General features: G+C 41.0%; 1 protein-coding gene across 1 annotated transcript in view; it reads right to left on the bottom strand.

Annotated features, from left to right (window-relative positions):
• Positions 1-25,079, bottom strand: part of NELL1 (neural EGFL like 1) — a 910,256-nt gene that overhangs the window by 26,687 nt on the left and 858,490 nt on the right. The window contains exon 17 of the mRNA XM_054969963.1: positions 13,168-13,361. Coding sequence (XP_054825938.1) covers positions 13,168-13,361 — 194 coding nt within the window. The remainder of the gene's footprint in view (positions 1-13,167; positions 13,362-25,079) is intronic.

The following is a 25,079-nucleotide window of genomic DNA, read 5'->3' as shown; positions in this document are numbered from 1 at the left end:
GCAGGTCTCTGGAGACGCAGCATATACATTTTTTAAATAAAAGAATAAATACATAATAAATCTTGTATTACGTTCACCTGTTTTAGAAACATACTTATCTTCCATCTTGGAAATCTCTGCACTTCCAGAGTTCCAGTGAGGAGGGCAAGGAAGGTGGATGACCCAGCGAGAGCTGAGAGACAGCACAGCTAATTGCCGGTAGTGGGAGAGGTTCCACCTGGCTAATCTGCCTGGATCAGTGGGGGAAGTTTATTGATGCGATGGAGGTTTCAGCAGTCGAGTCCCTGCCTTAAGCTGTCAGAATCGAGGGGAAAACCATCTCTACTCAGAGCTGTGCTGGAGCCAACTAAGGACACTAAGACTTCTGCTCCTCATTTCTTGATGTTAGAAGAAAATAATTACTTGAAGAACAAAAAGAGATTTTCTCCAAGACATTGAGACAATTCCTTTGGTCAGAGAGCATTGCCCCCCCCCCCAGTCAGAATGAAGAGACAGACACAGGTGTTGGATCTAAGGGCCACTTTATTAAATTAACCTCAACATGAACATTAACCTAAACTGCGGCAAGGGTAATGCGGTACAGGTCAAGCCACGGGGTCATACCTAGACCTCCGCCTTGTCTGGGTGAGCCCCAAAGCCCCGGGTGCGAGCCCTCCCAGGGGATGGCAAGACAACCTGGCTGGCCAGGCAAATTAGTTCCCCCCTTTCAAGCTCCTAAGCCTCAGCCATACAGCAGTGAGGGAAGGACTTGCACTTGGGGTTCCCCCAGGCAGTGTGCCCATGCGCACTGGCAGCCGTCACAAGCAGTACCAGCCACTCCTAGCAGATCTCTCTTCCCTACCAATAGGGAAGTGCCAAGGGTGCTCACCGGCCCGCTAACTGTAACCAAACTCTATCCTGCCAGTGACAACCCCTAACCAGCACCACCATCAACCAATTCCCCTCACCTAAGTCATGGTGCAAGGTAGGCGAAAAAAAACCCTCAATATCATCTCCAATTTGAGATAAGGGGAAAAAATTCCTACCTGGCTCTGAATACAGCAACTAGCTAATCCTGCACCAAAAACAGGGAGAGGAGGGTGGGCCGAGCGTTAAACCCAACTGAGGCTGGGTGAGCGGAGCAGCCTGTAACGGCTACTGGCTCCGCCCACCCAGCAAAGACCCGGATGCCCAGGAGTCTGTGCTGCTCTTCCTCCTTCCGAGGAAGCAATGCACGACCCCCTCTTGAGCAGCAAGCTGCCTGGAGGTAAGGTCGTATTTTTTCAGGGGGCTACAAAGAGATGTTTGAATAAATCTTTTTTTCTCCGACTTCATGGAAGATTTATGGACTTAAAGAGTAAAAAGTCAAAAAGATTTTCAAGTTCCCTCTTTAAAGATTTATTACTGTGGATTTGGACTTTTGGTTGGGGGGGTACATTGCGTTTTGGACTAAAGAATTGTTCACTATAAAATGTTTTGCTGCTGTTTAGACCAGCAGATAAGAGATGCTGGATACTCAAATATTTGACCTTGAGCTGGTAGCGTGTTTTCTTCTTGCTTTTTTTCTTTTTCCCTTCGGAGTATAATAAGAGTGAAGAGATATGGTTGCCATGGTGAAAGAGATAAACTTTGGGGATATAGATTATTAGACGCATGCTGCCACCTTGTTATATATTCCGGTAACTATAGGATATTTACAATGACCACGACAAGAAAAACACAGTAGCGTGGCTCTTTAGATTTACCAGAAATGGATCAATTACAAAAATATTTCCAGCAAATGGCTGATAAGACGGAGGAGCTGGGAAACTACCTGGGGAACAAAATGGACTCCCTTGAGAAACGAATAGATAAAAGGATTGTTGCACTGAGAGATCAAATGACAGAGCAAGTTTAAAAGTTGGACCAATCTATGAAACAAATTTCTGCAGAACTGAACCAAATCAACAAGAAGGTGGAGGCCTTAAAGAATAAAGCAGAGTTGCATGATCTACAGATGGAAAAACAATTGAACAATTTTGCTTTATTCGAAATATGAGAAAAAGAATTTTCCTTGAGGTTTAGATCCATTCCAGAAGAAGAGGGGGAGGATATTACACAGCAAATGATCATGGCCTTGGCCGAGTTTTTGGATTGGGATCAGGAAGCAATGCAAATGGAAATTGATTAAGTATACAAAATTAACTCTAAATTTACTAAAACAAGGAAGGTCCCAAGGGATGTACGTTTTATCTTATGTGGCCGACGTGTAAGAAAGCAGAGTTTCTGGTTGCAGATACAATCGATTCAGAAGATTTTGAAGATCAAAATCTAGTTGAAACCAGAGACTTTTCTGTTGGGAATGATGGACAGCCAGTTGGGAAGAAGTTTTGGAACTTTGTTTTCATATTTGATTACAGCAGCAAGAGTACTGTATGTACAAAAATGGAAAAATCCAACATTGCCTACAATGGAGGAATGGTGGATAAAAACTTACTTCACTGATTAGAGAAAAGACATTAGATAAATTTGTGGCTGAATGGAAACCGTTTACAGACTTTTTACATGAAATAGATAATAATGACTTGATGATATCTGGATTTATGGATTAAGAAACATGGACAATAGAAAAAAGAGGGCTCTTATGTTTAACACAGAATAAGTGAGACAATATATATTTGTTGTGAAGAAAATCAGAACTCAATTTGTAGTTTAGTTTTAGTCTTTTCCTTTCCATATCTATTTAAATTTGTCTAGTTTGTTATTGTATGTATTGTTAGTGTGTCATTAGAATGTTGTGTTTTTTATTTTTTAGGTTTATTGTTTATTGTTTATACCTTTTATGTTTACTGTTTACTATTTAAATAAAGAAAATAATGAGGAAAAAAAAGAAATATCTATACTTCCTGCCTCTTACAAACAAGGAACATAAGAAATCTAGTTTCCATTTTATTAGTCTAGTCAAGCTGCTTTATTCATGAGAAAAAAGAACAACAACGTAGGATTAAACACAACAAGGCTCTGCCAACTCTGTAATAATTCTTATAAGACTTGAGGGATGTATTTTGAGAAAGCAGAGAAAATCTCCTTCAAGCAACTTTGGTAATGAATGCACCCAACCAATTAAGCTGTTAGAATTTTAATGTTTTAGCAAATTTTGTCCTCATTCATAGGAACAAATACCAGCATTTTAACAAGGATTAGCTGCAGTATTATGTCTGATGGAGTGCTGAATAATCCCTTGCTTTTCACTTACACATAAAAATAACAAACGGTGCTTCATTCGGCCTAATCCAAGCGGTACACTGCACCATACCTAGATATCATTGCTCATAGGATGGACTGTTTCGTTTTGCAAACATACATACAGTACTACAAAACAAAGAATTGCAGATAACTTCTATGAGCCCCTTAACATTTCTAGCATTCCTGATCTGTTAGTTTCTTTTTCACCATTTTTATGCAATTGGCAATGAAAACAGGTACCAAGTCTAATAATTCTATTAAATTTCATTAGAATAGTCACACAACAACAACACTTAATCTGTAGTTATTTGCATGTCAGAAACTGGGATTTTTATTTTGAAAAAGTTTGTTAATGTTCAGGATTTTGTTCTGCTCTTTTTAAACTCAGAAACAACCCCCCCCCCACAAAAACTGATTCAACCAAAGCTGTCGATTCACTTGAAAAAATACAAAGTTTGATTTTTCAATGACTTTGCAATGCACTAATAGATAAATATTTTTTAAAAAACATATTGTTTCAGTGAGTTCACTAGGAAAATACAATTTACTGAAGCCTTTTTTACTCAGTGTCAGAATTAATTTTAATATATAGCTCTGACTTACAAGCAATACATTGAATTAAGCCACAGGAAACAGTCTGCTTTACTCTAGACAGATAATTATAAAGTTATACATCCTGAAAAAACTAAAAAACATACCACAGCAGCTAATCCTAAAAATATTGAAAGCAAAAATCCTCAGGGACTTCTTATCCATCAAATGCTGCAACATTTGATATAGACACTGAGCAGTATTCCCCCTGGTGTCACACGCATACACCATTTGATTCTTTAATATGTGTATCTGTATCTTTAACGGGAGATGACAACATTTCGCTGCCTGTTCCCATATCAGTCTTTCCCCCTTTCTCTCTGTTTTCCAATCTAGTCAGAGATTGTTGATATTTCTCCAACCAGTAGTGCCTTCTGATTTCTGATGTAAGGCACTTTTGAGGGCAGTGACAGTGCATCCGGATAGGGTTTATTGGAGCGTTTTCCTCTAATAACTCTTAGGACCAAACTAAAAATAATGCTTATTTAAATTCCAGAAAGTTATTTTAGTAGAAAAATAAACAGCATTATAAACTTAACTTGCACATGCAATTGCATCACAAATACAGAAGTTTATAAAACACATTGCAGGAGTGAGGAAGAGTCTGATAATCCCAAGTGGTCCAAACTGCAACATGGCAAGATAGCAACGGTATCTTTAAATACCTTACATTGCAAAGACTGCACTGGGACCCCCTTGGGAGGCTATGTCAGAACCCCTCTGGGCAGCTGTAACAGGATCTCTCCTGGTGGCCCTCTACTGGGCACAATAGGCAGTAGTAGCAGCTGCATTGTTCCTGGCCCGCCTGGACCAACTGGCCTCGCAGGCCCTGCTCCCCATCAGGAAGTACTGGGGCTCCCTGTCCAGCAGGCTGTGCTCCTTGCTCATTTGGCAACACTGGGGCTCCCTGGCCCTGGTCCCCTGTGAGTATTGGGGGGCCCTGTCCATCTGGGGCTACCGGGCTTCCTCGCCCATCCGAATGTAGGGGTGGATTCTGATCCCCCAACTGGGGTCTCTCAACTGGGACTGTTGCCTCAGCCCTCCCTTGGATTGAGTTGGAGGGCAACCCATAAAATCTCCTGTACATTCCACATGAAGGTGAACATGTCTCCCTGCAGCTCCCCCACTTCAGCACATAATTCCTGCACAGTGGCCCCGGTGGTTGCTCCTAATGGCTTCTCCATATCCGAGTCCTCCTCTCCGTTGAGGATTCTTTCCTCCTGGAACAACTGCTGCTGGAAGAGATGGCTTTTCCTTTGCTCCAACAGCTCCAAACCCCTTCTGGCCGATGCTACCTGGGGTGTCCATCCCAACAGGGTGTTTTCAAACAGCTCCCAATGCATAAAGAATTTTGGGAGGATACCGTCTTGGGGCCACACCCCTTCTCTAGCCAATGCCTCCGCATTGGGCCCACACACATCAGCAGGGACTTCCACAGTTCCTCCACCAACACATTCATTTTGGGCCCATGCCCGTCAGCAGGGTCTTCTGCAGTTCCTCCATCCAACATATCTGTGTTGGGTCCATGCCTGTCAACAGGGTCTTCAAGGTTTTCCCCTGCTGGCACTGTAGAACTGGTACCCTCTATTCCTGCAGCCATGGCCCGGGTGATGGAAGTCAAAGGTTACTCAGGTCCAGCTCTCGGGTGAAGAATGATTCCTATCAAACTGTCAGAGACTGCCAGCTTAGATCTCAAATAACTTTACTGCATGAGTTCAAAGATGTATGAGTTAAAGCTTTTAATAACCCAAGAGTTCAGTACAGAAAGATTTTCTTGATAGGAATAACTTTTTCCTCCCCCTACTAGGTATATTAAATTCTTCAAGCACCACTTAATCTACTCTACCCCCCCCCCCTTCTGCTAGGTTCCCATCTATGCAGAGAAAGAAACTACAGTCTGAGAAGGCAGAATTGTTAAGATTAAAAATCCTTGGCCATGCTGATAACTGCATTCCTTCTTAGCGTCTCACAGCTTCTCAAGCTGCATCTCCAGCACTCCCAAAGTATGTCAAAGATCCCAATAGATCCTAATGTCAAAGATCCTCCCAAAGAAGCCCAAAGAAGATCAGGACTGCAGCACACCAGTGAACTCCAAACCTGGAGTTCAGGCCATGACCCTGACACACATGTATGAACAATGATGGGGGCCAGAGTGAGGGGGTAATTTTTCCACTCTTCACAGTAGTGACTTCTACCTGTCATAGCTATGGTAGTTCAAATGGTAGGAAATATTTTCTGTTTTCTCCCTTTCCTCTCTGTAAGAAGGAAACTGTAAGTGACAGTGCCCCTGAGTTTAAACTAGGAGTGTGCACCCCCAAAGGATTTGGGTTTCTCACTTTGGGTTTACCCAAAGTGGGGGGGGGGAAATCAGAAAAACCCAAAACTCAAAGCAGTAAACCGCTTTGGGTTTGGATATTGAAGCCGATTTGGGATTATTATGGAAGATCTGGCCACTGTTTCCAATGGGAAACTCTGCTCCTGGCTATCCAAGGGATTGGGGGAGGGAGTTTCTTCCCTAATAATCCCAAATTTTCAGGGGACCCTCTTCCAACCCTCCTCTCATGAATGCCCAAGTTTCAGGGAGATTGAACTTCAGGAGGCCATGTTATGGCCCCCCAAAGAAGGTGCCTCCAATCACTGCCGATCTCCATTGTTCCCTATGGGGAAAATAGGGAGGAGGGTTCCCAGGTGGCTGGGGGTGGCATTTTGCAATCAAAATGCACCAAACCTGGAAGAGACACTCTCCCAACCCTCCTCTCATGACCACCCAAGTTTCAAGGAGATCCCCCCCCCAAAAAAGATGCCTAAACCACATTATTCCCTATAAGGATAACCTTCACACCAGAGAATCACACTAAGAAAAAATTAATTTAAACTACACAAAATTGCATGAAGCAGGGAGACTCTTGCAACTAGAAGTAAACTGAAGCCCGCCCCCCCCCCCACATAACCAAACTAATGCAAGGGGAACAACTTCATATGAGATAATCACCAGAGAATCACAATAAGAAATTTTTAATTTAAAATACACAAAACCAAATGAAGCAAGTGAGTGCAACTAGAAATAAACTAATTGAACAACTCCCCCCCCCCCCACACACACACACCAATATGACCAAACTGACAACAGGGGAACAACTGTAAGGACAAAAGTATAAAAAGACCTACAACTAAAAAAAGAAACCCTTTTAAAGCTTCTTTTTAGAACACTCTGAAACCTCCTCAAAAACAACCCCCCCACAACAAAGCAATTCAGCAAACAAGAAGCAATAATTAAACAGAAGATTTTAAATCTAAAGTACAACCACCCACAATTTTTCCTTCCTGCAACCCATCCAGACAAGAGACAACCCCCTCCCCCCAAACAGAAAAAAAAACCCAGTGAGTCTTGTGACTTTCAAACCAGTTGCAGACAGTCAGGCAGGTTCAGCAGGCAAGCCATGAGGCAACACAAAGGAAGTTGCTTAAGCAGGACAAGCCTCCCGTTTAAATTCTTCATCCAATCACTGCAGCAGCATTGAAATAAAAAAAAAAATACTGTCCTCCCAAAGAATCCCCCAATTGGCAAGGGAAGGAGAGAGCTGCTGCTGCTGCAGGTATTGGCACACTCCTTCTCTCAGACAAGCTTCCTTTCCTGATCCCCCCTATACCCCCTCCCTCTCCTGCCTCTCTCATTCCCCCCTCCCCCTCCCATTGCACAAAAGCCGTGGGAAGGGAAGCACTGTTTCCTCTTGCTGGCAATAGAAATGGCAAGGGAAAAGACTGCTCATGTGCTTCACAGAGCTTCCCAACTTGTTCCGAAATGCTTTGGAAAGCCTTGCTTTGAGTTTCCTGAATTGGCCCAGCTATGCTGGGGCTAATTTGGAAATTGCAAATTAACCTGAATTGGGCAAATTCGGGCCCAATCCGAGTTTCAAGAATCCAAAGCGCACATCCCTAGTTTAAACTCACATTTTGATTGATTTGTATGTTTTTAACAGAATTATGAGGCCCCCTCCAGAAGAGGCACACAGCGGGGCAGCCCTGGTGGACTGAGTTTACTGACCAGCCAGCTTGCCCAAGGAAGATGCAGGAGGAAGACAGCAACATGGCTGCCCCTCTCCATGCCTCTCTGACCATAAGGTAGGCAAGTGCTTCCTGCCCTGCTTTCCCTTGCCCAGTCTAACGCTGAATCTGTGTGTGGGGAGGAAAAGGCCTGGACTCAGCTTCAGTGGTGCTTCTTTGCAAAAGGGCCAGGGAGAGGGGGGGCAGGTCAAGTATTCTGGGCGTCAGCAGGCAAAAGGAACTGGAAACACCTAATGCCCCCCCATCCTGGCTCCTTCCAGCTTAGAATGTTCCCTGAATCCATTGTTCAGCATTCACAGGACCCTGTGCAAGGTCTGTAAGCTGGGCAGAATCTATGCTTTCATTTGGGTCCTTTCAGAATGCAACCCCTCCTTTCAGAATAGTTAAGTGCTCATGGGTCCCTCTGCACTATTCCTGAGGAGCACTTCAACCCTGCTTTTCAAAGTAAAGAAATACAGGGCAGCTCATAATACAAAATACAAAACTGGCATACAGTGAAGATTGCCAAATGATGCCCCAGGCACAGTGAACAACATGGCAGTCTCTTGTGCCTTGAACATGTTTGGTGAGTGTAGTAAACAGCAGGGAGACAGTGGCATTACTTGCCAGCCAGGAGGCAAGAACAAGAGAAAAGCAAGCCTGCACAATTAGGGCATGTTCTGGAGAAGGTCAATGCATGCATGTTCTGGATGTGCATGTGGCTCTGTCTTAAAAAAACACACACCTACAAATCATGTAAAATGGTGTCAGCAGACATGGGTTTAAAACCCAGGGAACCAGTCATGTAGTTTCCCTCTTAGAATAGAGAGAGAAGGAAAAGTCATGCACTGTTGCAAATACCAAGGAGTTCCTACTCACTGTGGGCAGTGATGACAACTCTACAGTGGTGAGACAGGGGTTGTGATATCCCCAGGACCATCACCACCCTTCTTGTGAAGCATGCTTTTAGAAATTACTATTTTGGGGGCTTTGTGATGTCTCAGCTGCAGAAGTGATTTCATGTTTGATATTAAGACAGAGAATTAAGATCAGACTACATGCAATTAAGAGGCTAGTACACCAGTAAGTAGTCTGGTTGCCTTGAGAACTCTGACCCACCCTAATGAGGACTCTTTCTGTGATTCCCCAAGGCTCATCAATGTCTTGGCTTTGATTACTTACTCTTAAAGCACTTAAAAATCTCTCTTACAGGGCAGATGTATCTGGAAAACTAATCAAATGTATCCTCAGGATCTCATCCCTTAGCTCATACCTCTTGTCAGTCATAACTGCCATATTGGTAGTTCGATCATGCCATTTTGATCCCTGTCATATCTCCCACAATGAAAAATCATGCTATTCAAATCCCTGTTATTTTTCCTCACAAAGAAAACTCGTAATCCTTCAATAACAACACAGTTTGTAATAATTTTTTGTATATTCAATAAAAATTAAAAACCAGTTAGTCCCCCTCTGTCTACTTCCACAATTCCACCCAAAGGCTGTTTATGTTCAGACTTAAAAGATCTCCTATCCATTTGACTTGGGGATGCACATGTTAAGGTCACACCTGGAAACTGATGGTAGTGGGATTTCTCCGGGACTTGACATCTTCCTAGCAATGCCAACCCCTGATGCCAGTATTATGAGTATATGACTAAGCAAAAGTCCCTAGTTCAGATCTTCTCTGGGCCTCAGGCTCCTCTACAATCTCTGGGACAATTAGGGTTATCAGTCTCCAGTGGGAGTGAGGAATCCCACACATTCAGGAGCTTTTCCTTGTTGTGCCAAGAATGATGTCATTCCCAGCATGACAAAGAAGGGAAGGCCCCTGTGGAGTGATGATTTGATGAAATGTAAGTTCCCCCTCATGCACCCGCCATGACCCATTCGTCCCCCAGTTTGCACTCTAGGGGACCTGGCAACGCTAGGGTCAATTCTCTATTTGTAATATGAAGCTAACAGTACTTATTTGTTCTTCAATACTAGTTTACCAATACTAGCAATATTAATTTACATCATAGCTTTTTGTAAAGTTCAATAAAAGTAAATAATTTCAAATTAAATATAAATTCAATGCATTATTTTTACATACAAATGTTAATTTATATTGTAGAAGGTATGTGTTTTTGTTTTAATTTTAAAATAAAAATGCTAATTTGTAAAACACCTAGTTACATAATATTACAGTGGATAAGTATAACGTGAAACAGATTTCACAGAATTTGCCAAAATAGACAATGAGTATTCATTCATATTTATGAACATAAAGTGATCCATAAGCTTAAAATGCTCATGGGAAGAATAATCTTTTCTAATAGTTAATCTGATGGTGAGTGGACTGCCAAACAGAAATCCCAGTCCTCTAATTCCATCAAAGATTAATAATGCAGTCCTATGCAGAATTAGACTAGCCTAAACCCACTGATGGCAATAGGCTTAAACTGAAGCAAATCTTCCTTAGGATTGAACTGTAAGTCTCCTCTCATTTTACAAGCAGTGAGCTATAGTTAGGATAAGTAAAACATTAAAATCAAATGCTTTTTTATGGAAGGAAGAAAACACAAGCTTAAAAGAAATCGTGTGTGTGCGTGCACGCGCACACGCAAGCCTATGGCTTCTTGTAAACTAACAAGGAGCCTGTTAGTTTAATGGGCTTTATTTTTACTCTCTGATGAGATCCACTTCCAATCTTTATATTTTCTCCCATTCTCTTAATGTCTTTGCCTGACCTCCAATAATTCTATACTGTGTTTTAGTAGATTGGGAACAGCTGTGGGGATGAGACTGCCGCTGGCCAGGTAGCTTTAGTATTTAAAAAGGGCCATGATTATGAAAGATTCCTGTGACATCAGAACAGATCTATGTATTCAAGTCATTTGAATTCTAAGATCAATAATTTGTGGAATTAAATATGAGGGACAGGACTCAAAAAGTTCCTTTGCTTCATTCCAGTGCTTATGCACACAGTAGGAAATAAGCCATGTTACAAATTGGTTCTGAAACTTTCTTTAGTCTCAAAACCAGCTTGCCAATCAAATGAAAGACTGCTGTTTAAGGTATTGAATTCCAAAGCTCTAGCATGTACACAAAATTATACTGAATTGGATTCATATCCCACAAACTCCTCCCAAGGTGAGTTGTATTTAAAACAATAATCATCAAGACAATATATAAGTGATTAGCAGCATACAGTTGTGTATCAAGCAAATATAAAAAGCACAAAACTATAACAAGACAAAATAAAGAGGCTGGGAAAAATATTCAACCAACCCAAACCCAGAGGAAACAAAAAAGTCTTCACTTCGAGCCTTAAATTCCCTAAATTAAGCTCCTTGCAAATGGTTGTGGGAAGGAAGTTACAAACATGAGGGGACGTTATAGAAAAGGCTCATCCTGGTGAGCACCTAGCTCATCTCTGAAGGCTGAACACACAGTACACCGAGTCTGTAGAAGATCTTAGCATATGTGATAAAGGTTTGAAACATATTTCATATGTTACTTTTGTGATCAATCAGCACTTTTTAGTGTAAACTAAGACAGTAAAATAGGAATCTTCAACAAGAAATAATCAAATTGCATAGTTTCATATTGACTTCAGTAAGTATTATAAGAAATAATTATATGAAAAATTACAAAATGATATCAAATAAGGTGCATATTACAAAAGTAACTAAATTATCTAACTAAATTATCCAACTAAAGTAACAATTATCATTCTAAAATAGCAAGCCAGATGCCTTCTCATATATTAAATCGCTCATTTGTTTAATAGGCATTATTATTTTAAAAAGCTACAAACATTCACAGTACAAATTTAGGCAGCAATCTTTCATGCAATAATGCTGTTTATAGAGTACTCAAGAATTACACCCTTCTAAGCCCATTGACTTGATTGGACTTATTTGTTAGTTAGCTTTTTATTTAAAGCTTTGGTTTGTCCTCATTTCATCCAATGTCCCAAACATGGTGAACAATCAAAACAATGTTTAAAATACAAATATTCATAAAAATATTTAGTACACTTTTAAAAAGCACATAAACACAGTGAGCTAATTAGCAACTTAATAGTGATCAGTCAGTACTGCAGTCTTCCATTTCCATTGGTGTTTTCTACATTCTTTTAAATAAAGAGAAGTAAGAAATTTTTGTGTTGGAGTCTGCCTTACAACATTTTGATTCTCCCTCAACCTAATCCATATCACACAGCTACTATACAGCAGCTAATGGCATTTTTTAAAAATGTTCTGTCCCTTTAATAGAGCCTTAATGTGTGAAAATGGGCAGGAGAAGCTTTTCATGGAGGTAAGCAATTTCATTAAGCCTCTATTAAAGGAAGGAACAGGATATCCCCCACCCCACCAGTTGCCAATCCTAAACTGTTGTGAGGATAAAATGAAGCTTACCCAACTTAATATTATAACTAATAACATTTGTATAGAATTCAGTGGCATACAAGATTAAGCATCTGATTTGTTTTCTTTGTATCTTTTTTATCATGCAAATCTTGCTTTTCCTTTGAGAAGCTCAAAGTGGCTTATTCAGTCAATCTCCATTCCAGACGCCTGAACTATTCAGCCATAAAATGGGACATCAAGATGGTCCTCAACAGTTTAAAACATTATTCAAAATCGCACAATACGTAAAAACAATAAGAAGTATTAAAACTGTTAATAAAATGAGCCAACAGAAGCAATCTATTGCTGCAGTGCAGCATAAGCAAGTTTGTCATCAAAATCCCTAAGATACTCAGCCAGCTGACAAAAACAATCCATAAAATAAAGGTCAAACGGACCTCCCATTCTACAAGGAGAGTGCAATATCACAGAACACTCTACTTCTTGACGCCATCAAAGGAACTTAAGATGGTCAAGCCACTTGCAGCGGGGCCTCATCATGTGTTCTAAAATTGTATATTAAGAGATTATGGGAGAAAGGGTGGATTTAGCTTCCAGTGGTGTGTCTGTTCACCTGCTAGAATTGTGTTCTGGTGTTGTTTTTTTCTCAGTAGAAAAATTATTTATTTTTTACTTCAGTGAAAAAAGTCATTCTCTGCTTGCTGAGACCAGTTTTTTTTCATGGATATAGGCTTGTTTTACTAGAGTGAATTTATTAATTTGTGAGGCAACAAAGTAAAGTGCATTTCAATCTATATTATGTACCAGAGATCCATTTTTAAAGGAATAAACATTCCTCTGAAAGTGGGCTTAGTTCTCTTAAGGTGGACTTGATAAGAAAAAATAGCTTGTAAACAAAGGACTGTTTTTTCACAGAGCAAATTCTATAGACCTTTAGGTATTGCAGAAAGCAAACCAAACAGGAACTTACCTTACAGGAGCAAACAGAGCATCTGTCTTGCTTCAGAGTCCATACCTGGCCATTTCGTTTCAAGTCTCCTTCATGCAGGCAGTCACCAGTGCAAGATGGTCCAGATGGACAGAGGCAATCAAACCCTCCTGCCAGATTCACGCAGGCTGAATCATTCCAACAGGTGTGAGTCCGTAAGGCACATTCATCAATATCTGCATAACACAGAAAATTTACTAGGTTTCAACTAACTCTGTGATAATTTGAACCCAAGGAAAATTAAAGAGTCAATGGTATGTAGAAGTAAGTCTGCACAAGCTTACTCTTTCTGAAGCCGCTTTGTCAGTTTGAAAGGAAATGGATTTATAAGCTATTTTTAATTTCTGTTCCATTATTACTCAACAACACATTATTACAGCATTTACTAGATGTTTAATGATTAAAAGCTAATGTGCCTACTACAAAAAACAGCAAGGATGAACATTATTTTGAACAATACAGTGAATTTTATACTGAGTAGGAGCATATGCTCACAGAGCACACCTTTTTTAAAAAAATACTTTATATTTTACACAACAACAAATAAGCACAAAGAGGATAAAACAAAACAAAAGGAGAAGACAAAAAAGGGGGGGACAGCCTCCATTCAAATTGTCTATTATTGACATACATTGATTAAATTCATCTCTTAATAATATTCTGTAAAATAACTATTCAACTATAAATAACTATTCAATACTTCAGTCAAATTTCAGATAAGGGTCTACATCAAATTAAAGAACATTTTTAAAAGAGCTATATTCTGGAAATTCCATTAAATATATGATGAAACAATTCCAGATTATCTTAATATCATCATTCTTTTTTCTCCCCTGAATTAATCTAATCTTATTTGTTAGTTTTTCAAGTGCCACTATATTTCTTAATTTAGCACACCACCTATCCAAGGAAATCTCTTTAGTATTTTTTCAACACTAGGCAATAAGTATCCTAGTTGCAACTAAAAGAGAATTAATTACTGTTTTTTGTTTGCATAGAAAATTTTCATTGGTAAATAAATTGAACAGAGCTAATTCAACAGTCAGTTTTATTCATTCCCGGGTTAAGATCACACCTTGTTCTGAGTTTTGCAAAGAAACAGAACGCAGCACAAAAATTGTAAGCTTTTGTGTATCAATAGGTCAGTAAGACCTCTTGAAATCTGCCATCAAGGAAAAGCAGTTTATTATTCTAGGATTACGTTATTATATCATTAAGAACCAGGTCATACATTACCCTCAGTTTGCTCCTTTACTTATTTTACTTGCCACATGTATGGTTTATTTGTGGGAACAATAGATCAGCTTTGGAAGCAAACAATGGACAAAACAGGAAATCCTGGCTCATAAAAAACTGATGCATGATCTTTCATAAATCCTCCCAGCAATATTTCATTGCCTACACAAGTAGATCATTTGTGTGATCTACATCTTGTGTGCACAAAAGAGATATCTTAAATGTTTTGATGTTTACTGCCTTGTGGATCCTATAGGAGAGGGGGAAGTGACACAGAAATTTTTCAAATAAGTAAGCAAGCAAACAACCAACCAACCAACCAACCAAACATATTTTTACCATTGGTGGAAGTCTGCCAGTTAGTCTCTTTTTTTTGAAGAAATAAGTTAAAGCTGAAATTTGGCTAAGACCGTTAATGAAAATTTTCAAAATGAAATGAAGACATTTGTGCTCATTGATTAAAAGAAACATACATTTCTGGCCACAATGATCCATGCTCTGATCACGTCCAGGTTAGATTACTGTAATGTGCTCTACATGGGGCTGCCTTTGAAAATGATTTGGAAACTTCAGTTGGTTCAAAATGTGGTAGTCAGGGTTTGCTTACAGGGGCTTGTATCACTCCTGTACTGAAAAATCTGCACTGGTTATCCATCTTTTACAGGTACAATTTAAAGTGTTGGTTCTTGCCTTTAAGGCTTTAAATGGCTTTGGGTCAGGGTATCTGAAGGACCATATGATCCATATGATCCAGCCTACCAGTTAAGGCTCCCATCTTTGTGCTCCTATCTTCAGATGTGAGGAGGGTGGTGAGTCGGTGACTAGAGATAGGGCATTTTCTGTGGTGGCACCTCACCTTTGGAGGCTCACCTGTCACCTACTTTACTTTCTTTTAGGTGTCAAGTCAAAAAATCTTCTTACCCAGGCATTTAATTAGGTGTTTTATCTTACCAGTTTTTAAAGGATCATTTTATGCTACTTATGTCTAATGGCTTTTTAAAAATGGCTTGTGTTTTTTCAGAGCAGGACTCCAAAAAGGCAGCATAGAAATATCCTGAATAAAGAAATAATTTTAATCTAAGAAAAATCTATAGCACAGAAGACTGCTCAGGATACTCTATGCTTTTATTTGAATTGTGCTAACGAATTAAGGCTAAATCAGTTACAGTACTGGTGGAACAGCTGCTCTTGAGACAAGAGCTGCTCATCCTAATCTATAACTGCAGTCCTATTTACAAGTTCCAGGGCTAGTGTGTTTTCCAGACTACTTTTGGAAATTAGTTGAGGTGGTTGTATTTCAGGCTATGATGATGGGTCATCTCATCATGAAACAAAACAGAGATTCTCAGTTCTTTCCTTGCTCAAATGGTCAACCAAATAGAAACAAAAGAAGCTCCCCAGGAAATATATGCAGAAGCTTGGGTGGAAATTCACAGCCTTGGGGAAGTCTCAAGACAAGACTATAAATATTTGTAAAATCTCAATAAATACTTATAAATATTTAATAAGTGTAAAGTGACAAGTGCTAATATACGGTTCAATAAAATCTTACAACAATATCAAAAAGTCTTAAGAATAATCCACAATCCACACTAAATAACAATAAATAACAATAAATACTGTCACAAAAATGAGAAAAATAGCCAATACAGTCCGTTCAAGATGGTGCAATAAATATGAGTCCCAACTGCACACCCGAGTATCTGTTGTAAATTCTTTCTTTCTTTCTCTTTACAGGTACGTGGAAAAGAAGTATTCCAAGAAGAGTCTCTAATAGATGGGTAAGTATCCAACAATGATGTTATAACGTATCTCTCAATGTTCTCTTGCAGGTGGAGAAAAAATCATAAGAAAAAAAAATCCCCTCACAACCTGACAAGGGACCAGCTATCAAACTTGTTTCATATCAAAAAACTACATCAGGGGTCACGTACCCAATCCACCATGCATCTGTAAAAGGAATAGCTCCCAAATAAACTTCTACTAATTACATCAAGAACTCATGCTTTTTTCCCCCTCTGGCAATAAACTCACCCAGACACATTTGAATGCTCCTGTGTGTCAGTCTCGGCGCACCCCATGTCTTGGCTGTGCACAAGCAAACCAAATACCAATAAGCTTATATAATTAAAGGTGCACACCTGGAGGTAAATTAAAGGTACATACACAATATCACATCGTAATGCCTTTAAAGGAAACACTTGAAATTCAATTCATCTTGATTCATACTATTCAGAAAATGGATCCAAAATGCTTCCTTCTGTAACAACATCCTATGATTTTATTGAGGAGGATCTTTAGCAGCAACAATTAAAACCATAAACTGAAATGCATTCTTATTATGGTGACATTTTAAAAAATGGTCCACCAAGGGGGCTTCAAGAATGCGGTTCCTAATTCTTGACATGTGTTCTAAAATACAAATCCTAATGGGGTGGGTGGTACTTCCCACATACAGTTTATTACAATCTCATACAATCAAGTAGACCACACCGGCTGTTTGACAAGTGGAAAAATATCTCACGTTAATTACAAACTGTCCCTTTTTAAGGGACCACTCTATCTGGAGAGGATAGTGCACAAACCCTGCAGTAGCCACAGGGATAGTGTCTAATAACATTTGGGGAACTGTCATCTGGTCTGAGCTGCTCCGAGTGCACCACAAGGTCCTGAAGGCTCCTAGTCTTTCTCAGACCAACTGTAGGGAGCTTTTCACAGCCCAGGATATATTCAACCAAATGCCAGTGCTTGTAAACAATGTTTCTGATTTGATGGGATAAAGGGGTGAAATTCAAAGCCCATCTTAATCTAGCCTCCTTTTCCTTAGATCTCGATTTAAAGAGCTCATCCCTGGCAACTCTTATCTGCCCTCCATATAGCTTTGGTCAAAACACCAAGTGGATAGCCTCTATACAAAAAAGCCTCTTGTAGGATGTTTCTTTCTCTCATGTATTCACTACATTCTAAAGAGTTCCTCCTCAAATGGAGCAGCTGATCATAAGGGATATTGTCTTTTAAATGCTTAGGATGAAAGGTCTGTATTCCAAATAGGAGTTCCTATCGGTTGGTTTTCTAAAAGGTCTAACTCCTATTCAGTCATTACCATCCCTATAGACCACAATGTCCAAGAAATTAACAAAATTATGATCAGCCTGCTATGTATAATTTATGTTTTCGTTGATAGCATTTAACTGCTCCCCAAAAGATTGCATCACATCTGGACCCTCAAAGATAATGAACAGATCATCTAAATACCTCTTATATAGATGAATTTAATGCATGGTCATTTATCAACCTCTCCTCCAGTCATGCCATGTATAAATTGGCCACATTGGAAGCCGAAGCACAACCCATTGCCATGCCTTTAGTTTGGAAATAAAACTGAGACATAAATCTAAAGTAATTCTTTTCCAAAATCAAATCCGCTAATTGCAGAAGAAAAGACTTGGATGGTCTTTGGGAGGTGCAGGCATAAAGAGTTGTTTCAATAATAGATCTTGCTCCCTCATGGGGAATAGAAGTGTATAGAGAGGGCACGTCCATAGTGACAAATATGTGTTCAGATTTAATGGATGTCCCCACAATCATCTGGATGAATGAGCCTGTGTCCTTAATGTAGGACGGGATGTTAGTCACAAACGGCTGAATAAATGTATCTAAATAAATGGCTGGAGGCTCCAGTACTGAATTACTGCTGAACAGAATTGGTCTGCCCAGTGGTGGAATAATGTTTTTATGAATTTTGGGCAAGACATAAAATACTGGTGTACCGGGTAGATGGGCACGATCCAAAAAAAAAAAACCAATTAAGCCGTTCGTGGATCCGGGCCGCTGCCGAACCCAGGCCACTGATTCTAACCGATCAAGTCCCATTTCCGATCTGGAATCAGGAAGGCCAAAGCGGGAGGGTGCCCCGCTGTTTCCAGTGGTTGGTGGCAGCGGCTGCCAGGCCTGACGCGCAGGGGGAGGCGGTGATGAGCCGCCTCCCTTCAGGGAGAGAGGGGACATTCACACACACATTTAGAGTAGGGGGGAGTTTTTAACCTGGCAACGAGCCGCCTCCCCTCAGGGAGGGGACATTCCCAGGGCCAGATCTATGGTTGCCAGCACCCAGGGCAACTGTAGTCAGGCTCTTGCTCGCGCGCGCTCCTGGGTTGCCCCCCCCTGCCCACGCAGCAAGCCGGCTGTCCTGGTGCGCTGCAGAGCTGGTGGCAGCACGAGTGGCTCGGCAGCTGCCCGTGCCATTCACCTGCCCCGCAAGACAAGGGGCGGCTGGCTTGCCCATGCGCCCCTTGTCCTGGGGAAAGACGAACGGCGCGGGCGACCTCCCAGCCTCCCGCACAGCCTTTTGCCTTTCCTTTGTGCCCATGGCTTCGGAACACCCCCTTCCTCCTCCCTCCCCTGGGTTGCTGCTCCATGATTGGAAGGAAGCCTGCTAATCAAGGAAAGCTGGGTTTCCATTCGTGTTTCGAGGGCGACAGAAGGAGAGCAAACACAGCTCATTCCCCTGGCTCCATTGCCCCGGGAATAAATTACTGGTGCCAGAGTGTCTGCAATTCCAAACAGAAACCAATATATCTGATCAAGTCCCGAACAAGCAAACCCCCGACTGCTGGATCGGTTGCCGTGGATGGAACCGATTAGCTGAGTCACGATGGCGCAAACGCCAAAATTGGGGAGAGGTGTTTGAAATCGTAATTCAGATAGTGCCTGTGTCTAGTCCCGGGCATTGAATTAGTAAGAGCTCGGTGGGTGCTCTCTGTGATTTCGCCGGCTCTCAATCCCTCATCTAATATGATCTTAATAAGTGAGGTAATATGAGCTGTGGGATCTTGTGAGATAGAGGAATAACTTAACCTATCACTCAATTGCCTGTTAACTTCACTCACATAAGTGTCCATATCTAGTATCACTATGCCCCCACCCTTGTCTGCTGGCTTAATCGTAATTTTGGGGTCCTGGTCCAATCTCCGCAAAATGTCCCCATCTTGGATAGACAGATTGTGCCAAACATTCTGGTTTTTATTCTCTATGGATAATAATTCTTCATTAACCATGTATTCAAAAGCATCAATTCTAGGGTCCAACACATTAAGAATGAATGTAGATCTACTTTTAATGACACTCTCCTCACATGTAGGTTGGGGATGGTCACTAAACATTTTTTAAAATTTAATTTGCTTGAGCAGCTTGAACAAATCAATATGAGTCTGAAAAGATCTATAAGGTGGAGTTGGAATGAAACTCAATCCTCTCTTCAATAGGGTCCGTTCAGGATCACTCAGCGAACAGGAGGACAGGTTGAAGTTTAAGTCTTCCACCTGCCTCTGTAAGTGTTCAAGGGGATGATCTCAAGAGACTTCTCTCTTCTTGCTCTTATCCATTTGGTCCCACCAGGCGTACACCCACCTGGTGGAGTAATTATTGCCAACAATAATTCAAAACTGTAAAACCTACTTTCCTTCTCTTCATTTCTTCCCTCTCCAAATGAGTTCTGAATTCATGCTAAACAAGGACACACAAATGGGCTAGCAATAGTAAGGGGAATTAAGTGATGCAAAGGAAAATATTTTACTAGAAGTTGCCTAGAACATGCAATAGCAATTGAACTCCCTAACATTTTTCAAGAGATGATAAAAGAGTTAAGAACTGGAAATTTCAACAGACTCAGTGATCACCAGTTTTTTTTTAACCTCACAGGTTTCTTTAGCTTAGTTTCTGTGATAATCATTGAATATTTTAAAATATGCATAGATACATTTAAATTAAGCAGCAAATGAAAATTACTAACTTACTTCCTATGAGGGAGATGGCAGCCCTAATTAAATACTACATTTAAAAAGTGGTGTGTTTTCTCAGTAAAATTTTAGAGCCCTATTTGCACCTATCTATTTTAGCTGTGATGTAAATAAACTACAGTCTACTAAATGTTCACTGAAAAATGACCTTATCATATTGCAGTGCAGCACAAAGATTTGCACTTACATGAAACTGAAGAAATGATTGCATGTGCACATGTATTACATTAATATTTACAAACAAATGTGAGCTATGTCATTTAGAAACAAATGTGAGCTATGGACACAGAAATATCAATAAAATTCTGGACGCTACACTTCCCTACAGAGCCCAGAGAACAACATCAATAATGAGACTATTGATTTCTCCATCCTGTGGCAAGCTCTGTTAATGCCTCACTAAACGCAAATCACTAATGCTTTCCGGAAATCCCGCCCCCCATCCCAACCAACTTGGGAAGGGTAATAGAATGAAACCTAACAAGAGGAGAAAATGACACTTCTGACACCAGTTATTTTGCTCTGACACATTCTATCCTGATTGATTAAAACAAACCAAAAAAGACCACAAGGAAAGGATCACCACAGTGCTCCACAGGCAACTGGGACTTCAGTTTACAATAATGTTGCCATTAAAAGCCTCTCATTCCCTAGAAAACCTCCCTGGCAATGATCCTTTTGCTGTCTCTCTTCTGACAAGAAAAATAATTTGACTATCTTTTTAAGAAATGTCAATGCACACATTCTTTCACTATTACTTTTCTCTCAGTTTTATATTTAGTGACATGTGCAACTTGAAATGGGCACTTTAGATAGTGAAAAGGCAGCCAGGTGTTTTAAAATGAGACCTCATTTCATCTGATGCATCAGGTGCTAGCAAATTATGACAAGGAAAATGACATAACTGTATGAAAACTGAGGGACAGATATTTTGATGGGAAAAAGTTTTACATCTCTGTTCTCTACTTATCTGCTTAGTAGACCTTCATTTATATTTTTGGCTAAATCATTGGTAGAAATATAGCTATACCCTTGCTTTGGTGTTTCCACATAAATAAGATGCAAACATTATCTCCCAACTAGGCTTTACTCTATGCCATACATAATATGCAGCAGGATTAAAGTGTAGATTAGAAAGTAGATTTCATAGCTAAAAACTAAAAAGATTTCACAGATGAGAATAGGGTCATATTGCCGTCGAAGTTTTATGTAATTGCTTCCATGCAATTTAACAGATTTATGAGAAGACAGATGTTAGCAATTATGGAAACCAACATTATTCATATTCTCAGTACAACAGACCTGTTTGCACTCCAAAAGCCAACTTAATCAATTATACATATATCCAAAGCAGAAAAGGCAACCTATTTACAGAGTCTCAAATACTTCCTATTGAGAACACATAAAACAGCATGTTCCATTCAGTGGTGATATCGATATCCAAATCAGTTAACCGGCCAAACAAATGGCCAAGGATTTATAAAGCAAACACCAAACAATACAAATATTGTTATTAGCTGGTTTCAGGTCAGTATTATTCTTGATACAAATAAGTGTTTCTTTATTGTTTTAGCACATTTGTAATTTAATAAATCAGCCATTACTGAATTGTAAAAAGCTTAGAAGCATTATCTGTGCTGAAGTCCAACATTTAACCTTTTTTTAAGTTGAAATCATGCCTGTACTTGCACATTACTTTCAAGATTCAAACTACTACTTAGAAGCCAAATATTTGACCTAAATGAATTGTGCCAGGAGTATGTGAAGATGTCTTTTCCAATATAATCCGGACCTCATGGTTGAACAGCCATCAGCTCCTAAGACTGGGGACTGGCCCACTCCACATGACACACTTTAAGTTGGTGATGCTAAGCGTTCATGCCAATCGGTGCTGAAATAGCTTGGGGTCCCATCATTTTGCACTGCATGACCTCAAGGCAATTTGGTGTCTGCTGACAAGTTGAAATGTGTCTGTTTGGAGCTGCATTTTGTGGGGGCTGGAGCTGATGTCATTTTTTAAAAAATGCATGTGTTGTAAGGTTGCAATAGTGGAAGCCATCCCCCCTCCCTGTATTTGCTGATTGGGCTGTCCCATGCCCACTGAAGAGGTAATAGTTCCACTCTCATTTATTTTTTTAAAGCCAAGCCAGGAAAGGGTTAAAATGCTGCTGCTTCATTCCGCCCCGCCCCCCCTGCAGCTTCCTTGCCACTTTGTTTCACAAACAGCTGTGCAAAATGCTTGGTTTCCCCCCTCTCTTTCACAATAGGAGAAGCCTTAGGAGAAGCGAAATGTGTAGTAGGAAAGAGTGAGGGAAAAGCAGCAATTTAACCATTTTCTGGCTTTTAAAGCTAGGGGGAATGAACAGTAATGTTACAACTCATTCCTGGTTTTGGGGAGGGGGAAGAGTGTGTGCACATAGCCTTGCGGGGAAAGGGGAAAAGCAGCCATTTAACTCTTTCCTGGCTTTTAAAGCCAGCAGGGAATAAGCAGCAATATTAGGAATAATTCCTGGCTTTACTGACTGAGAAATTGACTAACTGACTGGCTGGCTTTGAAAAAAAAATAAGAGAGTGTATGCATACCCAGGAGGAAGGAAGTGAACAGAGAAGCAGCCTTATGAACCTTACCTTGCTTTACTGTCAAAAAAGGAGTTCAGAGAGCTGACAAGGGTGGGAGTGGTTACCGGCGGACAGACCAATCAGCCCCTGGGGGAAAGGAAGAGGGGGGCATGAGAAGCAGAATGGGAGTTTTTGATTCTGCACAGACATAAAAAACTCCAGCAGTGACTGGGCAGCAGCTTAAAAAAAATCATGGAATGTGCATGGGAGGGGGAATGGGGAAAACACAGACAAAAACTGTTTCTGCTTCCCATGACTCCAGTCGTTTTCACACTACAAACCTGCTTCCGTAATATTGCAAAACGTCATGCAAAAAACGCGGAAGATAGCGTCTTCTCACGAGAGTTTTGCACGATGTCACACAAAACTCTCATGAGAAGACGCTATCTTCCATGTTTTTTGTGCAACATTTCGCAACATTACAGAAGCAGGTTAGTAGTGTGAAAATGGCCTCCATTGCACGTGCAGAACTCACGAGAACATGGGAAGCCCAATAGATTCTGAAATGCTGTAAAGTGTTCATGTGGAAAACACCAATGATGTCACACCCCTTACCTGGTACTAGTTTTGGACAGTAACTGAGCAGGTGCTGACCAAGTTAGGCTTAGCAGGATATCCAGAATCTTTCCGGATTGGCACCACCTTGGGTATTTTTACCTGAAGTGAATACCAAAGCGCACAGCCCTAGTCTTCATCATTTGGTCCGCAATGTTCCCATATTGGGTGTGGCAGAAAACTTGGGATTCAAAGGGCATTGACTGGGTGCAGTGCAAGGTCAACAAAGCCCTGCAGAAGGCTCTGGGAGAGGGGTTGGGGACATTTGTTTGTTTGTTTATGTCATTTATAGTCTGCCTTTCTCACTAAGACTCAAGGCAGATTACAGAGAGTGAGATTAGTACAATCAGTAGCCTTGTCCCAACATAAGGGCTGAATTTGCTGACCTGTATAGAGGTGATGGGGTCCACCTCTCAGTAAAGGTCAACAACATCTTCCTAACTGATTTGCAGCAAAGCCTGTGGGTGGCTGTATGCCACATGGTGGGCACAGGGGCCTAAGCAGAGGCTTGATCTTGGCAATGGCTGGGTAGAGTTTGGGCAAGAAGAGTGGGTTGGTGAGCACCCTTGGCACCTCCCCATTGTAGGGGAATTGAGGTTTGTCTGGATTGGCTGGTGGGCTATATGGCTTCCACCTGTGAGGGCAGACTGCCAGTGGGATTCCCTGTAGAAGTCCTTCCTTCAGGCTGTACAGCTTGGGATGGTTGGAGCTTGGAGGGAATATCCAATTGCCTGGCCAGCCAGGTACTAAACATGTGTATGGATGGTTCACACTTGGGGCAGAAGGGCTCGCCCAAGGCAGGCAAGAAGAGATCCAGGGGTTATCCCTGCCTTGACCTGTTCCACTAGTTTGGCCCTTGCTGTTTTATCAGTTAAGTTGTTGTGTCTCTTTAGTACCCAAACCTTGTGTCTGCCTCTTTTTTCTGACTGGGATGGGGGAGGAAATGTCCTCTTTCACTTTTTAAGGCCCGAAGATATGAAACTGCCTTCTGCTCAGCTCATTTTCCCCTGATATTGTCTACTCTGTCTGGCAATAGCTCTCTAAAAACTCAAGAAACTGCATTTCCTAGATCTTTTAAATTAGAGATGTCAGGACTCCCATTATCTACCACTAAGCTCTGTGAGAACTAGGATTGCTAACTCTGATTTAGGAATAGGGTTCCCAGGTGCCCACCAGGGGTGGGCAAACTCAGGGGGTTTGCTTGCTTGTCCACTGATCCAATGATTGGCAGGAGGTGGCAAGCCCCCGGAGGTCACCTGACACTAGCAGGTATCCCAGGAACATGAACGGTGCATGCACTCCCAGGGAGCACAGCAATGTCACTCCTGAGAGTGACATCATTACACTGGCAGCAGGAGCACTCCCATGCTTTGTTTGGGGCTGATTTTGCACAGAGCATGGGAGCGCTCCCATGGCTAGTGCAATGACATCACTTCAGAGAGTGACATCATCATGCTGGAGGCAGAGCACATGCGCACAAAGGGAGACCACACCAACAGCATGAGTTAAGTGCCAGGTCCCTCCACTCTCACCAGGAGGGTATAGGGACTTTGCAACTCTAGTTGGGAAATACCTTGGGATTTGGAGGTACAGCCTGTGGAAGACAGGTGTTTGAGGAAGGAAGGATATCAGCAGGGTACAATGCCATAAATGCCACCCTTTGAAGCAGTCGTTTTCTCCAGGGGA

This window comes from Eublepharis macularius, chromosome 2, assembly GCF_028583425.1.
Source record: "Eublepharis macularius isolate TG4126 chromosome 2, MPM_Emac_v1.0, whole genome shotgun sequence".
NCBI classification, from domain to species: Eukaryota; Metazoa; Chordata; class Lepidosauria; order Squamata; family Eublepharidae; genus Eublepharis; species Eublepharis macularius.
Note: the sequence above shows the minus strand (reverse complement) of the source record. Positions and strands in the feature narration are given on the sequence as shown.